Source organism: Brassica oleracea, chromosome C4, assembly GCF_000695525.1.
Source record: "Brassica oleracea var. oleracea cultivar TO1000 chromosome C4, BOL, whole genome shotgun sequence".
NCBI lineage: Eukaryota > Viridiplantae > Streptophyta > Magnoliopsida > Brassicales > Brassicaceae > Brassica > Brassica oleracea.
Genome location: NC_027751.1, coordinates 31,699,914 through 31,716,621, shown reverse-complemented (window position 1 = coordinate 31,716,621; position 16,708 = coordinate 31,699,914). Strand labels below are relative to the sequence as shown.

Below are 16,708 nucleotides of genomic sequence, written 5' to 3'. Positions count from 1 at the left end.
AGATTCGTTTTCTATATTTGATGCATACTCTAGATCGTATCTCTCGAGATTTTATGGTTTTGATTTCGATATGAATAATTGTAAATATTAGGAAGGTTCAGTCCCCTAATTCGAAATCCAAAGATATTCTGTGGGTATTGCACAAGCAATATGAGTATATGTAATTCTTTAAAGCGTGATTTTAGGAAGAGGAAATCATGAAATGAGCTAAAAAATATACTTGGAATGGATTTGGCATTCTAATTTAATTTTCTGTTTTTAATTGATTACACACAATGAAAGCCAACGAAGAAGTGAACCGGGAAAACCATACAAAATAAATAAATGTTGTAGAATGTTATTATATTTTTGATTTTTTTTTCATTTGGAATTCGCTTTGCCACATGAAACAAAGGTAATAAGTAATAACATGATTCTCCTTTAACAAAAAAATAACATGATTCTCATGCGTAACAGTTGCTTTTTTTACCACCATCAGGGGCGGACGTAGGTGTACGGGTACGGGGTCACGTGCCCCCTACTATTTTTTTATTTTTTCTTGAATAAGTTAGATTAATTTGATGAAATTGTTTGTAGTTTACTGAATAAGTATAAAAAGTGCCCCCAATCAAGATTGTTTTTGTTATTTGTAGCAGTGTGCCCCCAGCTAAAATCGTGTCTAGATCCGCCACTGACCACCATTGTTTTAAGATATATTAAAATAAATCCATAATGATTTTCTAATAACGATATAATGAAAGCAAAACATACGAGAAAAGAGAATACAATTTATACACAAATTCAGTACTGATCCTAAAACCAAACAAAAATTTAAATCATTTATTGAATCTAACAAATTGTTTTAGTGAGAACTCAAATAATTAAAGATAAGAAATTGGACTATAATAAAGACTTAATTAGTTTTTGAGAAATTTCCTAAGATAATTCTAATAAATTTTTAATCACAATTTAGCATACAAGGGTCAAAATGACCAAAATATGTTTCATTATAAAGGTAGAAAATATTTATACTCATATGATTAACTACTATAGACTAAAGGTTTAAATTTGGAGTGGTGTTGTTTATGATTTTAAATATATAATTAAGATTTAAAATTTATAATAACAATTTTAAAAATGGTTTTAAAAAGAATTTTTGGATTTCAAAATATATATTTTTTTAAATTGAAAAAAATCAAAAAAATTTCGAATTGAATAGTTTTTTTTAAATAAAAAATATTTTTATTTAACATTTATTAAATTTATAAAATAGAGATATAAGTGTCTTTTACCTCTTTAATAAAATATCTTTTAGTCATTCTCTTCCTTACGTGTTTTTTGTGAAGAAAACATTTTAGAGTGTTTTGGGATATTTTCTTTTATTTCTTTTGTTATATATTTTTGAAATTTAATATATTTTAGATATTAAAACAATAAAATTTAGTTTTAAATAGTTTCAGAGTCATAAATTGTTTTATTTTTCAGTGCAGTATGAATATAAATGTGTTCATAGTCAAATAAAATCATATATAAAGGCATCTTTATTAAATTTTTGGAAAAACACTTGGGTTTAGCCCGGAAAAGGTTGTAGCAAAAAAGGTAAAGAGAGATAGGAAGAGAAAAGAGAAGACAATGCAAAATTTTGGTTAATTATTGTTTTTGTTTTAGTCATTTGGCCTAATATCGTTTTTTTTGTCTGTAAGCTGACGTCATAAAAGAAGTGGCTCGAAGATTGATACGGAAGTCGCTTCGATCCTTAAAACGTCAATACGAACGAAGACGAAGAAGATCGGAGAATCAAATTTTAGCCTCCAATGGACCTTAATCGTAAACACAAGGTACCTCCTCCTTCTTCCGATCATCTTCTCTATTTACAATTCGCTTCCGAATTGGTGGCATGATGATGGATCTGTGTTTTGTTCTCGTCAGGTCTCCCTCAGAGGCGCCAGCAGTGAGGAGATGTCAAGGGATGCTTTGCTTGCTAAAGTCTCACAAGCAAGGGAGCTTCGCAGTTACGCGAGACGTGCTAATGCTGCTGCTATTTTCATTCAGGTTCTCTCAAGTTGGAATCTTTTGGATGTTCTTTGTGTGTTTAATTGAACAAAAGGCATAATAAACTTTTCATCTTCTTATAAATGTTTCGTAGAGAGTTTGGAGGTCTTACATTGTGAGAAAGAAGGCAGCTTTTGTGATCCAGGAAGAGTGGGAGAGTTCGCTGAGTTGCAATTCTGATACACTGACTAAGAGTTGGGTGTCAAGTAGAGTGTTGAGACCTTTCCTCTTCTTTATCAGATCTCTGTGTGTCCAACATCAAAAGATAGAGCCACGAGATGTACAGTGCATGCACACTTGCTTTAAGATTCTACTGGAAAGCATCAACTCTAATGGTATGATTGTTTTCTTCCTTGGCTTTTGGATTGTTGGTCTTGGAAATTAGGATTGATATAGATCTTAGATAGATGTTGTTATTGCTTTTGCAGATCAAGGGTATCATTTTTGCTCACTAGCAGTTGGTACATTTGAAGAGAGTAAAACATGGGCCTGTCAAACACGAAGACTGGTGTCTCTCTGCTCTTTCCTTCTCACGGAGTGTAGTTACTCACAGGAGAGGATAAAAGATGTTCTTGGTGTCAGTGCCCTTTTACTACGCATCCTTATTGTTTTAACCGATCCCAAAAGCTGGAAGATTATCTCAAAACAAAACTTTGAAGATGCAGAAACAGCTGGGAAAATGATCGTTCAGTTTTTAGGGAGCTCTAAAAGTGGATATTACAGAGCAGTTAGAAAATATATCAAGTCATTAACCAAAAATTCAGATGAGAGACTATTGATTACTACGAGTGCAGTAACTTTGGCTCTACGACCATTCCATGCGAGACAACCTACTTTTGTTGATGACAATCAACCAGACACAAATTTGGCTGTTGAAGGATATGTTTCTCTAATACTTACAGTTCCTCGACTAGTTTGCTGCCTTCCAAGCGCTCTCATACGTGCACTGAAGCACAAAAGCATACTAATGCCAAGCTTTCATACTATATTGGTAAGTCTCATATCAAATTTTGTTATAGCAAAACATGTTAGAGAAAGGTTTTAGTTGTTTTAAGCTCTGTTGCCTTTTCAGAAGAGCCATTGCTTTTTTTACCAAACAATCGAAGAACTTATTAAAGTGTGGCAGGTGACAACAGATTTTGAGGGACAAACTGTTGACCAGAATATCAGAAATAGAGCATTCAGAGAAGCAAAGCTGTACAACGGAGATTCCTTCTGTTGGATGGGCTATGGGGAACATCATATCCCTGGCAACAGTTAGTGAAAACGATTTTATGGACACACAAGAATCTAATCCAGAGATGTTTTATGTCTTGTATGTTCATGTTATTGTGACCCTCGCCGAGAATCTCTTGTCTCAAGTTGAAAAGGTTGGAACTCGGGATATTCATCTTGACTTTGAGGCCACACCGGATGATACGGAGAAAGGAAAAAGTTCTGTAAAGATTTCGTTTGTTGAATTGCTTCGACCAGTATGTCAACAGTGGCATCTCGCAAAACTGTTGGCAGCTTCTGGGAAAGAAACTCGTGTTACAGCAGATAAAGATGCATCAACGAGGAGTAAAAAAGGATCAGAAACCCTAGAATTGTTTGACATTGCACGATTCTATTCATGTATGTTGAGAATCTTCTGCGTGCTGAATCCTGTTGTAGGACCTTTGCCTGTCCTTAATATGTTATCCTTCTGTCCTGGATACGTTGTCTCTTTGTGGAGCTCTCTAGAGAGTGTCCTACTCCCTGAAGATGGTTGCACTGCTGACGAATCATCTCATAAACCTGCTAAAGCTTCATGGAATACAAGAAGTGCTTCTGAGAAGAAACTGAAGCACCTTAAGAATGACGGAGTCAACAAGTGGGTGAATGTGCTTAACAAGTTCTCTGGTAAATCACCGGGGCCGCGGGAACATGTGGAGAGTACCGTTGATCAGCCAGGATCAAGCCAGGCTAATGAGTCAACTGATGATGGGTGGGACGTGCAAACTCTTAGGAGTGGTCCTGTAGGTATATCCAAAGATGTGTCATGTCTGCTTCATCTATTTTGTGCAAGCTATGCGCATTTACTCGTGGTTCTTGATGACATACAGTTCTATGAAAAGCAGGTAAAATACACAATATGGTCTCCTGGAGCTTATTTGTTATTAGTCTGATATTTACTTGAGGTTTGTATTGGCATGATATAGATCCCCTTTACGCTAGAGAAACAACGGAGAATTGCGTCAGTGCTTAACACTCTCGTGTACAATGGATTGTTGCGTGGCACAGGTCCTGAGAATAGACAACTTATGGATTCTGCTATCAGATGTTTGCATCTATTGTATGAAAGAGATTGCAGGCACCCTTTTTGTCCTTCTGCCCTGTGGCTCTCACCTGGTAGAACTAGTAGACCTCCAATTGCATTTGCTGCAAGAACTCATGAGGTTTTACCAACCAATGATGTTTTTACGTCTCCAAGCATGGGTTCTGTTATAACAATTACTCCGCATGTCTTTCCATTTGAAGAAAGGTATTTCACATTGGTTCGCTTTATAGCCTATTTATGTCCTTTTTGTGCTACAATGACTTATAACTAACTGTTACCTGTCTCAGTTTTTATTATCTTATGAATGATGTTTATTTAAATGTGTTGCTATCCATGCAGGGTTCATGTGTTTAGAGAGTTTATAAGCATGGATAAAGCTTCAAGGAAAATGGCTGGTGAAGTGGATGCGCCTGGCGCAAGATCAATAGAGATAGTTGTTCGTCGAGGTCATGTGGTCGAGGATGGATTTCGACAACTGAATTCCATCGGTAGCAGGCTAAAATCCTCCATTCATGTCTCGTTTGTGAACGAGTCTGGCCTTCCTGAGGCTGGCCTAGACTATGGTGGCCTTTCAAAAGAATTTTTGACGGACATAACCAAAGCAGCTTTTGCTACTGAGTAAGCTCTTCTGTGCGTTACTTTATTCTAATCTATTTTGTTACTTTTCCAATGGGTTAACTTTTGTTTTTATTGGCATGTACATTCTATTCTCTTTCACAAGGTATGGGTTATTCTCGCAAACTACTACTTCAGATAGGTTGCTTGTTCCTAGCCCATCTGCTCGGTACCTTGAGAACGGGATTCAGATGATTGAGTTTCTTGGAAGAATTGTTGGAAAAGCTCTATATGAAGGAATACTTCTGGATTACTCCTTTTCACACGTTTTCATCCAGAAGCTATTGGGGCGTTATAGCTTTATTGATGAACTGTCAGGGCTTGATCCGGAGCTCTACAGGAACCTTATGTATATCAAGGTAAAAACCACTCGCAGGTGATAAATCTGTCACCTCATAGGACGAAATTCAATCTTGAGTTAAGTATAACAAAAGAGGGTTTCTGAGACTAAGACTCTTGTTTGTTGTATGCAGCAATATGAGGGTGATTTACAGGAACTCTGTCTGGATTTCACAGTCACTGAAGAGTTTTGTGGGAAAATGAGCATAATTGAGCTCAAACCCGGTGGGAAGGATATCTCAGTAACGATTGAGAACAAAATGCAATATATTCATGCAATGGCCGACTATAAACTCAACCGCCAGGTCTCGTCTTTTTCCGTTTAATTTAAGGTCAATCAATAAAATTACTGAATGATGTGGTAATCATGTTGTCCTGTGCCTTGAATGCAGATTGTGCCCTTTTCAAATGCATTTTACAGAGGGTTAACCGACCTTATATCTCCTGCTTGGTTGAAACTGTTTAACACCCATGAATTTAATCAGGTATGCGGTTTTACTGTAATCGTTCTCTTGCACAGGGCTATTTTCTTACGTAAATGACTATGTGCAGTTACTCTCTGGAGGAAACCATGATATCGATGTTGATGACTTAAGAAGGAATACAAAATACACTGGTGGTTACTCTGATAGCAGTCGAACAATCAAAATCTTTTGGGAGGTAATGATTCGGACTCAGAAGCCCTGATCTCTTCTTCTTCTGCCTAAATTATGGCGTACGCAGAGGTTTTGAGCTGCTTGTTTAATATCTCTCCGGGTATCCTGCCGCAGGTTATGAAAGGTTTTGAACCGAGTGAACGCTGCATGCTCCTAAAGTTTGTGACTAGTTGTTCTCGAGCACCACTCCTTGGTTTCAAATACTTGCAGCCAACCTTCATCATCCACAAAGTTTGTTTTTGAACTTTAGCTTCTTACAATTTCATGTGAAATTATCTGTTTGGTAGTTTATTCTTTACATTTGTTCTTTTGCGTCTGAAGGTTTCTTGTGACACTTCTCTTTGGGCTGCCATTGGAGGACAAGATGTAGAAAGGCTTCCATCTGCTTCTACGTGCTACAATACTCTTAAGGTGGAGTTTTAATCGTCATGTTTGTCTACTTATGCCAACACTCATGTACCTGTTTGTTTATTCTTTCTTTGTTGATTGTTTCAGCTTCCAACGTATAAACGAGCAAGCACTATGAGGGAGAAACTATTGTACGCGATTACATCAAATGCAGGATTTGAACTCTCCTAGAGACCTCTGACCAGGTACTTATCCGGTATAGCAGCTAGACCTTTAATATACATGGCGTGTGAGGTATACCGCTAGGGCTGATGCAAATAGTTTGTTTGGTTTGTCTTGTGATATCAGGAACTTGGTACTTCTTGGTAGTTGGTATATGATAATTAACCACGCAGATTTGTTTAATCAGACGTGAATGTTTTATGATGTTCACCTATCAGTAAACTTGACATATTTGTAGCTTTGCCAAAATTATTACTGTTATCAACATTAGAAATGCTCCAGAGATAAATCAAGAACATAAATCAGTGAAGATTTTGATCATATTTAACAAAGCTTGTATCTATTGACGCATCACATAAAACAAATTGGTAGTTTCAACATTCACACACTCACACACGCTCTCTCTTATTTTAGTTTATGAGAGTCGGATACTTCGTCACACACATATCCCTAGAAAGAGAGAGAGACAAGGGTAACTATTTGTAGGTGTACAGTTTGAATTCATCGAGATGGAATTTAATTTAAGAGATTAGAGAAATCCCTTGACTCAATAGTTGACCAGCCAAGAGCTCGTACACAGCCTCTGTGGGATGAAATCCATCCCAAAACACATATCCTGTGGCATTTGAACACGTTCCTAAGGAAAGAGAATTACAAAGGAACGATGTCTCTATTGTTCCTGTTCCACAGCATGCCCTTTTTGTTTCAAAGAATCCTGTAATTAGATGCAGTTTAGATAAATTAAAAATGTTGATGGTATCTTGTTAGTTGCTAATTAGATTAATTATCTGAGAATTTATTCTGGTATCATGGCTATAAGTTTAATAAGTATTCTTCCTGTGTATACAGAGGCATACCATTGTCATATGGGTTGGTGATGATGTCCATGAGAGGTTGGTAGGCGTTAAAGGCGACAAGCTTGAGGCCTGAGTGTCGTTTCATCAATGCCTGTGTTGTGGCTTCAAGTTTGGTGTTGAACATGACAGCATCATTGTTGAGCCTCTCGACACAACTCTTGTTTCCTGCACCGAAAAGAGTGATAGCTGCAGGCAGGCAACCCATTGGCGGTAACGATATCACTCCAATTCTCCTTGCTCCTAGTTCATACAGATTCTGTTACAAGCGACAGTATAGTTTTTGTTGACACACGCAGAAATAGTAAATAACTGAAACGAGTTGTTTGTTTCTTGTAAATTTGCAAGTTCATATGGTTGCCTTGTTTGGAATATTAGGTTCTAAGTTTTGAAGTTCGTTAGTAAACTTAGAAGTACCTGGATGAACTCTGAGTAAGATCGCATGAGAATATCAGAGAACTGATCAGGTGTATTTAGGATGTTGAGCAGCGGATTGACGTAATAGTTCTGAAGAAAGTCGCTAGATCCCGCACTCAAAATATGGATAGATTTAGAGAACATAGTGCGTGCTCTCTCCCTTCCGATCATGCTCCTCACTCTGTTTTGATACGTCCTGTAATAGCTCAACTGTCGTGGTAAGGGGATCGCGCCCTGCAAATGGAAGAGCAAAGCCTTATGGATCATTTCATGGGTATGTGTGTGTGTTAAAGTTTTTAGTGCGTTGTCTCCCTTACAAATGGAACAGATGTGGCATCATAGTATCCTGAAGACGCTGATGCAAAGTTGGCACCAATCAAGAAATCCTCGTTTCTTGCTTCTCTGCTTAGGTATGCAGGTGGGTATGAAGGGAAGCCAAGGTACTCAGCTACGCACAAGTAGGAAGATAAATCCAGTGAGAGTTAGGGAGAGAGTGTATCAGAGAGTGATGTGGTTTGTGAATATAAAGTGTACCTGAGAAATCTACAGCGAGTTTACCGTTGCAGAATCTTCCTGTGGGTGTTCGATTGGTGAAGTCTCTGCCATAAGGAGGGAAGTTTGACTTGACAATGCTGAGTAAGTTATTGTTGTTGCCAACGTCAACAATGGAGTCACCGAACATGATGAGTGCAGGAACAATGGCTCCTTTGGATTTGCAGATTAAACAAGAAACCAATAAAAGAACCCAAAACCCTGAAACTCTCATCTCTTGCATTACTTTTCCTTCTTGTCTTTCTTGTCTAATGCAACAGAGAGCCGAGAGAGAAGGGGAGATAGCTAATGATTATTAGTGGAGAAGAAAAATGGAATTGAGTACATGATGAATGTCATACAAAGATAATCATTCCCATTTTAAGATAAAGAAAAAGTATTTGTTAGTGCAATAGAGTAGGTGGAAACTGTATGATGCCAGTCTCTTTGGTCGGTCATTGATCTTGGACCATGGGTAACAATACTATGGGAAATGCAAGGAAGTTTTTGCTCTGTTCAATCTGAATCTCATACTGATCAATTGGTCGGTTTGAACTTTGAAGGGTAGTAATATTTATAAGCAGAAGGGTATTGATAGATCATATAATATTTTCATTATTTGATTGCTCAGTTCTTGATTAGTACAAGTTGTTTCTTGTTTGAACCGTTGGAGGCATACATAGATGTTCTTGACAAGAGATGATGAAAACAAAGTTGAATATTGGCAAAAAATAGCATTATAAACAAAGTGTGACCTCCACCAACTTTTTTTGTTGTGGTTATGATAATGTCTCTAGTAATGTGGCATCCACTTTGCGCATCTCAAAGATTGTGTTTATCTATTTTTTCTGGTATCCTTTTAAAGATTGTGGTTAAGCAATGATGGTTCTTTTTTCCTTATACTGTGCTTAAGCAATCATCGCTATTTTCTTATTTCTTGTATATTCTATTAGAGTTATTTTTTCTACTTGGCAGAAGGCCCTAATTGTGTTAATTTTGGCTATATTCGTGGCCTATAAAACACGAATTATGGGGCTTATTCTTGTGTAATTTAGAAAAAAAAATGTTTCTTCTAAAAACCAGTCAGAACATGTATAACCTCACTGAACCATCAGTAACATGTCGCAGACCCGCTTCTACCGCATCAAAATATATGGGATGAGAAGTAACTTCAACGTCATGTTCATTCCGAGGATATACCCCTAGTTAAAAGAGTGTGAGAAAATAAGCTTTCACATCGGGAGTTTAACTGGAACATGAGTAATATATAAAGGGTTGCCATCAATTCACTTATTACCAATGGTTTTAAGTTGAAAGCTCATGCTCAAATCTAACATGATATCATAGCCCGAACACACCTTACCCAACTGAACTGAAATCGATCCGGCTCATTGAAAGAGGCCCGATCGATTTTAAACCGATCTGGCCCGAATGCTCCGGCAGTCTAACCGAATTGAATCCTAGACTAGGATGTTATCGAGATTGATGGTAATAAGAACTATCATTTCGAGGAAGAGTATGAGAATATAAGCTTCCACATAGGGAGTTTAACTGAGACATAAGTAATATACAAAGGGATATGACAAATCTACTTATCACCAATTGGTTTTAAGTTAGAAGCTCACAACTAGCCCAAATCTAGAGAGGGAGGCCAAGCTTATTCTCTACACCAGATAAACCAGTTTGGATCTTCACAAAAGATGTAGAGTACTTTGTCACATCTGGATATCATCAACAAGTCAAACCTATCACCCCAAACCCTGACAACAATAGCAAGCATCAGAAACTATGTAACAAGATCTGGGCACTGTCAACACCTCCAAAGATTCAACACTTTTGGTGGAGAGTTCTTCAGGATATACTTCCTACAGCAGCAACTCTGCAAAAAAAGGAAGTTGAAAGTCCTACCAGATTGTAATCTCTGTGGAGAATCCAAAGAGACAACTATTCATCTACTCTTTCAATGCAGTGTATCCAAAGAGATCTGGGAGCTAGCAGGAATTGAAATCCCTTCAGGTCAACAAGCTACCTCTAACTCTCTAATGGATTACCTTTCAGTTTTTAATGTCCAGATATAAAGATCATCCTATTCCTACATTCCCATTCATTGTCCAGAGAATACGGAAAGCTCGGAATGATCTAATATAATATAATGCAAAGAAATGGTCTATACCATAGATTATCTATAAAGCTTTTATGGATCATGAACTTTGGTTGGAAGCTAAAGCCTCACTTGACTCTAATGATCCAGTCCAAATAGTCTGTTCTTCCCAAACTCAACTTGCTTATGCATCTGATCATATTCCAGAATATATAGTCTACCGTTACACAGATGCATCTTGGTTGGATGATAAACAAGAAGCAGGAATAGTGTGGGTTTTACATGACTACGAGCACAAACTATTAATTCAGGTCCAGCTTTCAGTTTTAGAAGCAGAAGCTCTGGCCCTGGAAGCAATAGTTCAACTCAACCGTCTCAACTACAAGAAGGTAATCTTCTTTGAAGATAGTCAGAGTTATACAACACACTAGCCAGAATGAAACACGACCAGTCTGGATACATCAGCATAAAATAGTGAAATTCAAACTCATCTAGATGACATCAAAAGACTTACTGGACATATTAAGTCTATTTACTGCGTCTTAAACAACTAGACTAAAGCAGAATTTTGCAAATATGTGGCCGGAATTTCTTCTTAAAACTGTCGGCCGGAAGCATGGGCTTCATTGGCTTGGCCCAAGGGCTGGCTCTGAGCTTGACAGTGGTCTGTTTGATACATGTACCTCATAATTTTCTTTAGGTTCTACTATGTAAAATGTTTGACAAAAAAAAACATTCTGATTTTGACAAAATTGGTTGAAAGTTCAATCAAACAAAAAATTGGGTTGGTTCCATTTTTTGTTAATTCAAATCGGTTTGGTTAAAACAAAATTCAAGGTTCAGTCAAATTCCTTAACATCACAAATAATAATTGGCTAATAAACACTTTGTGTGGCATGTGTTCAATTCGACATGTAGTGTAATAGTAAATATTAGTGATTCAATAAGGGAGCTTCTTATTGTTTTTGACAAACTTGTGATTAGTTTGAACAAAGACATCACAACCATATAGGAGTATGTGACTGGGATTGGTAACATCTGTGGAGAATTCATTTTCAGAATTTTCATCTTATCACGACAGAAACCATGATTGTTCAAGAATTCACTAATTATTTTCCTAAATCTTATCTATTATTATAAAGTACAATTTTCTTTTTTTTGGGCGCGCCACGTAGATAAGTCGCGCGACCGGGAGCTGACACGTGTCCCATCCGCACAAACCACTGCGTTTCATTTATTCTCCTTTTTGTTGGGCTTTGGTCGTTTATTGCGCGATGGGCCGGGAATTTGGTCCATTTTTCTGGCCCGGATAGATGGGGTTCGCCTTCTAACCTAAATCTGCTCGATCGAAGAAACATAGTTCGTCTCTGCTCTACGTGTGGCAGCGAGTCCGTGATGTTTGCGGTTCTTCTCCCGACTGAAACAGTCTGATTAATTGCTTCGTGATTAATCTCATTGATTAATGCCTCCACGATGTGTCTTCAAAGCGTTGTTTGGATCTGAGAGCCGGTGTGGTTTCAGTATAAATATGTGTAAGGTCCCTCTCCTTGAACTCAACTTCTCTTCGTATCTCTTAAAATTCATCTTCTCTTCAATCATCAATCTATTTTTTTGGAAAGCTTGAGTTTAGATGATTCTGGTTTCGTTTTATTGATTTAGAAAGTTTTAGTTTAGATGGTTTTGTGTTCGTTTATTGATTTTATTCAAGGTTTATGATGTAAGATGATGCAAAATAACTCGATATTTACTTTATGCTGTTAGAACCGATTAATCGATTAGATATTTGTTGTAATTTGTTTCATCTACTCCTCTCACAGGCAACACTGTTTACCGTTTTAACTCCTTCCGACATATCTTGCAAGAAGGCTCGATTTATGAGTTAAATGGTTTTGATGTTCCGAGAAAGCAATCCAACCTTCAAGTTTGTCGTTTCTGAGAGATACTACCAAGAGGAGAGTGAAAGAAAGGTATTGACTTTCTGAGCACAGTTGTGATTTCTCTTAGGTTGAAGGAATACAATGTTCATTTGCATAAACAGACATGGTAAACTTATCACCTCCTTTCTGCTTCTTTGGGTAGGCACAGATTGAACAGATGGGTGGTCAGATAGAGAATTATCAAAAGGTTGGTGTCTCCTTACTTAATAGATCAAAAACACAGTTGTTATTTACGTTAGTGTCAGAAATGGCATTTGAAGTCGATTATTTATACATTTCTATGACCAGAAACTTGAGGAGTTGCATGACAAATACACTGGTCAAGTGCGGGAGTGCTCTGATCTGACCTGCAGGCTTGATAGCACCGAGGCATTGGTTCATACCTTTTGTTGGACTTTAATGCTAGATCAATACTGCTCTGAAACTTTTAATGTGCTATCTAGAAAAACCTGAACCAAACCAGCAAAATGCTTGCTTCCACAAATGAGGAATTGAAGAAATCTCAATATGCCATGAAGGAGAAATATTTCATCATTTCAGAGCAGAAAAAATCTGGTACTTTCTAAATCATTACTCTAACCAAATGCTTGAAACGTTGTCTCTAACATGCTTATGCATTTTGCCAAAAAATGTGCTGGTTCAACAAGCTTTTGTTTTACAATCTAACTTGGAGAAAGCTACTAAAGAAAATGCTTCGTTACACCAAAAAATTGGTATTTGTTTTTACTATTTTGGACGTCTTTAAGCAATATCATATGATTTGTTTATATATGATCGATTTGGTGATGCGTAGGAAGAGAGAATAAGCTCAGTGCGGATAACAGAAAAGTTGTAGACAATTATCAAGCAGAACTTTCTGAACAAATCTCCAACATGTTCAGTATGGTTGCTTCGTGTCTGTCCCAGCAAAATGCACAGATTTATGGTGTTAACAAACTGTCCCAATCTCGGTTAGAGGCGCATAACAAGGTATCAAACTCTTTTGTTCTTTAGTTTCCTAACAATTAATGAGTGAATGTTTCTGTAAATTGGTCTGAGTAAATACTATTTTCAAATTTTGTTTGTTCAGGCTATTCTTGAAATGAAAAAGAAGGTTCGAGCACAAGGGATTTATACAGTTCTCACTTGGAGGCAGTGCAGAATGTATTAAGCTTGCACAAGGCAAACTCAAATGCTTTTCTTGAAGAAGTTTCAGCGTTAACAACTGCAAGTGCATCTTCCATTGATGTAACCCCTTTGTCAACTTCTTTCCTTTTCTTTTGATGTGTTCCAATAGTAACTGTCTTGTGGATTTCAGTTTCTTGCATCAGGAGATGAGACAACATCATCGTTATTTGATGAACTTCACAATGCTCTTACGTCCCACCAGGGAGAAATGGTTCTCTTTGCAAGGGAACTGAGACAGGTCAGTGCACTGATCTATAACATTTTCTTAGAGATTTACAAAAGCTATTAATGGATTGTTTTTCCTAATAAGCAGAAGTTCCACACAACGATGGAGCAAACCCATGAGATGTCTGAATACATAAGTTCATTCTTTCAAAAGCTTATGGAAGAGTCTAAGAATGCTGAGAACCGTGTAGCAGAGGCTAATGATAATCAATTAAACAGCATTATCGATTTCCAGAAGACTCACGGACCAGACAGCTTTCGTGGAGGTCACAGACACGACTAAGCTGATCCTGAGGGAGAGCTCCAGTATGTTGGTGCCAAGTTTATTGTACGATGAGATACCTCTTTCCAACCATTTCAGGGACAAGCCTGTCTGCCTCAGTGTTTTGATGGCCTTGCTCTGGCTGAATCCCTGAAGTTACAGCTGTAGAATATTTGTTTAACGACTCTGCTTCACTTTCTTTTTATCAGGTGCGTTTCTAGGCACAGTATTTTTCTGTATTTGGGAATCACCTTGGGCAGCAAAGTCATGGCTTCTGCGCCATGTCAGTGCTCTGTTGTAATACATTCAACAATTGTTTCAACCAGTTAGATGTTTAAATATCCATCTGAAAGCTAAGAACATGTTTTACAAGTTTGCATTGTGCATCTTCTCAACTGGTCATTGATTCGACCCTCTGTTTCAGTGTGCTTGACGGATAAACCAACCACCTTCCCTAAAGTTCGAATGTTCGGGTTTGGAACCAACAACCAAAAAAAAAATACTTTTTGGCTAATAATATTTTGAGAATGTGTTTGTTGTGTTGTCCAAATATGGGAATCATATGATATAAATTGATGAATGATTCTTCTAGAGGGGAGGAGGAGATGAAGAAATCCATCTTCAAGTTCGCCAGTTTTTTGATCTGATTCTTTCTGATTGCTCATGTTTATTAACTAGAAACATCAAACTATTTTATACTAACCAGAGAATCCAATATCATGCGAGCTTTCACATCAATGGGTGCTTTCACACAACGCACATGCAGATACACATTTTATAAGAATTATAACATGTACATCTACTTACTAGGGTGTTGAACTTCTGTTATATCCATCTATTTGCGTTAGAGGACCTATATATTTGTGACAAAAAAAGGTATTAAATCACTTTTAATGTTTGCCACGCCAGGTTGTCTGCCAGGGTTATGGAGATGATAAAGTTCTAAGATAATAAAGAAGAGCTGAAAAAAGCATTAAGAGAAAACGTGTACAGGAAATCAAAAAACAAAACTGAAATGTTTTCTAACCATAACAAAGAGTTACTTAGTAAATATTACATATAATTTCTAGAAGACAGAAGGTTCTTTAGGCTACATTTTGGGCAAATGACTATTGTAGATAGAACTCTCTGAATACTTGTGGCACAATCAAAGTATCCAAGATTTAGCAAAGTATACACTCCACATTCACCTAATGAATCCTACTTTTGCGGCTAACAAGTAAAGGTCAGGTAGTCTTTTTAGAATTGCCAGATTCATGATCTTTAGCGACTTGAGACTCTTCTTTGTCTGCCTGAATTCTTGCACCCGTCATGGTAACCCTTTATAAAGCTTGCAAGAGCATCTTTATAATTAGGCTTTGAATTATGTACACACGATGAAAGGTAGGCATTGAAGTTTCCATGCCACCTATTGCAGCTATACGGCTGTACCGAACGGTAACAAAATAAACAAACAAGTGATCGTGAATAAAATCATAAACCATGAGTACAGTAATTTCTAAATATAAATTACTTGCTTTGTAAGAAAATGCTTTCAAAAACTGGAGAGTGGTTGGAAGAGATGGAGGTAACAAGCTACTCTTGAAACAGCCATCGACCAATGTAGTTTTGTGAGATTACATTTCTTCTGAGTTTTAAAGAACGTAAAGACGTCACAGATTTTTCCAGATTACATTTGATGATGTCTCCAAATATATATATACTTTAAATATACGGGACAAAATGAAGTGTTTCTATTTTTACTGACAGGAAAGAAACTTTTTTCCAACAAATAACAGGAATCCTAAATATAAGAATAAGAGAATCTTTTTTTTATGCACAAAAAGGAACACATCTTGCAACCAAAACACCAAATGGCATAAAGAAACAACGGCTTAATGAAAATGAGATCAGAGCCAATACTTTTTTTGTAAAAAACTAATATTTGCATGTATATATTTAAATTTAACTTATTTCCCACAAATATTTAACCCACAAATATACTAGAAATGTAAGGACTTTCTAAAGAAAAATAAAATACAAGGTGATACAATACTTTTTTTTGTGTAAAAACTAATATCTCCAATGGTACACAAAAATTTCCTCTATATTTCACTCTAAAAATATATTTCACTCTAAAATAGAGTAGCTCTATTATTGAGTTGGATTTTCTCCAATGGTTTACTCAATAATAAAGTGAAATATAGAGTAATGTGTTATAACAGTAATGGAAAAGTCTATCTTTATTCATAACATAGAGGTTCCTTATATAGGAGATTACACCGTCATAGATAAATGGAAAGATTACACATCATAATCTCTTGGGTATGAGCCATCCACAATCTGGTTCATAACACTCTTCTTTGGATGCCATAACCATTTAGAGCTTGTAATGTGCTTTAATGTTGCCTCATTAAAACCTTACCAGGAAAACCCAATTGAGACAAAACCATGGTGAAGGAAAAAGAGTACAACACACATTACTCCCCCTGATTTGGACATTACTGAAGGTCCCTTGGATCTCTCCAATTTTCTGCAATCTGTGGGTGATGAAGATCTTGGGCAGAATATGCTTCGTCCTCGAACATGATAGTTGGTTCTTCTTTACCATCGGCCATGCCACAATCTGATCGAACATATTGAGTCATCGACCTCAAATACACACACACGAAATCTTGGATGATGTTTCTTTTATATGCGTGTACCACCATGTGTAAAACATAAC

At 37.0% G+C, this 16,708-nt stretch overlaps 2 protein-coding genes and 1 long non-coding RNA gene across 6 annotated transcripts; 2 read left to right on the top strand and 1 right to left on the bottom strand.

Annotated features, from left to right (window-relative positions):
- The first annotated feature begins 1,660 nt into the window (after nucleotides 1-1,660).
- LOC106342229 (E3 ubiquitin-protein ligase UPL7) lies at nucleotides 1,661-7,589 on the top strand. Its single transcript, XM_013781098.1, has 15 exons — nucleotides 1,661-1,817; nucleotides 1,909-2,031; nucleotides 2,126-2,366; nucleotides 2,460-3,022; nucleotides 3,168-4,130; nucleotides 4,212-4,534; nucleotides 4,670-4,948; nucleotides 5,052-5,304; nucleotides 5,419-5,589; nucleotides 5,677-5,769; nucleotides 5,837-5,944; nucleotides 6,055-6,171; nucleotides 6,262-6,351; nucleotides 6,436-6,533; nucleotides 7,360-7,589. Exons 1-14 carry the CDS (start codon nucleotides 1,794-1,796, stop codon nucleotides 6,517-6,519), a joined length of 3,432 nt encoding a protein of 1,143 aa, XP_013636552.1. The 5' UTR covers nucleotides 1,661-1,793; the 3' UTR covers nucleotides 6,520-6,533; nucleotides 7,360-7,589.
- Nucleotides 6,867-8,556, bottom strand: LOC106342231 (GDSL esterase/lipase At3g53100). The gene is made up of 5 exons (XM_013781099.1): nucleotides 8,316-8,556; nucleotides 8,099-8,229; nucleotides 7,782-8,015; nucleotides 7,368-7,623; nucleotides 6,867-7,225 (listed from the first exon to the last, which is right to left on the bottom strand). Exons 1-5 carry the CDS (start codon nucleotides 8,554-8,556, stop codon nucleotides 7,032-7,034), a joined length of 1,056 nt encoding a protein of 351 aa, XP_013636553.1. The 3' UTR covers nucleotides 6,867-7,031.
- Nucleotides 8,557-11,749: 3,193 nt separating this feature from the next.
- On the top strand, nucleotides 11,750-14,379 carry LOC106337083. Of its 4 annotated transcripts, XR_001268949.1 has the most exons (9): nucleotides 11,752-11,945; nucleotides 12,231-12,380; nucleotides 12,493-12,537; nucleotides 12,639-12,905; nucleotides 12,998-13,063; nucleotides 13,144-13,319; nucleotides 13,420-13,577; nucleotides 13,648-13,755; nucleotides 13,831-14,379. It is a non-coding gene; the product is annotated as an uncharacterized LOC106337083 (long non-coding RNA). The 4 variants fall into 4 exon arrangements; XR_001268950.1 differs by having other exon boundaries at nucleotides 11,750-11,945; nucleotides 12,499-12,537; nucleotides 12,639-13,063; XR_001268948.1 differs by having other exon boundaries at nucleotides 11,751-11,950; nucleotides 12,639-13,063.
- The last annotated feature ends 2,329 nt before the right edge of the window (nucleotides 14,380-16,708 follow it).

Excerpts from the sequence above, each read along its gene's own strand:
- LOC106342229 (XM_013781098.1), top strand. The coding sequence starts at position 1,794 with ATGGACCTTAATCGTAAACACAAG. Across the intron at positions 3,023-3,167 it reads CAAGCTTTCATACTATATTG|ATTTTGAGGGACAAACTGTT; the intron begins GTAAGTCTCATA and ends AGGTGACAACAG. Across the intron at positions 5,945-6,054 it reads CAATCAAAATCTTTTGGGAG|GTTATGAAAGGTTTTGAACC; the intron begins GTAATGATTCGG and ends ATCCTGCCGCAG.
- LOC106342231 (XM_013781099.1), bottom strand. The coding sequence starts at position 8,556 with ATGCAAGAGATGAGAGTTTCAGGGTTTTGGGTTCTTTTATTGGTTTCT. Across the intron at positions 7,624-7,781 it reads CTTACTCAGAGTTCATCCAG|AATCTGTATGAACTAGGAGC; the intron begins GTACTTCTAAGT and ends CGCTTGTAACAG. Across the intron at positions 7,226-7,367 it reads CACCAACCCATATGACAATG|GATTCTTTGAAACAAAAAGG; the intron begins GTATGCCTCTGT and ends ATCTAATTACAG.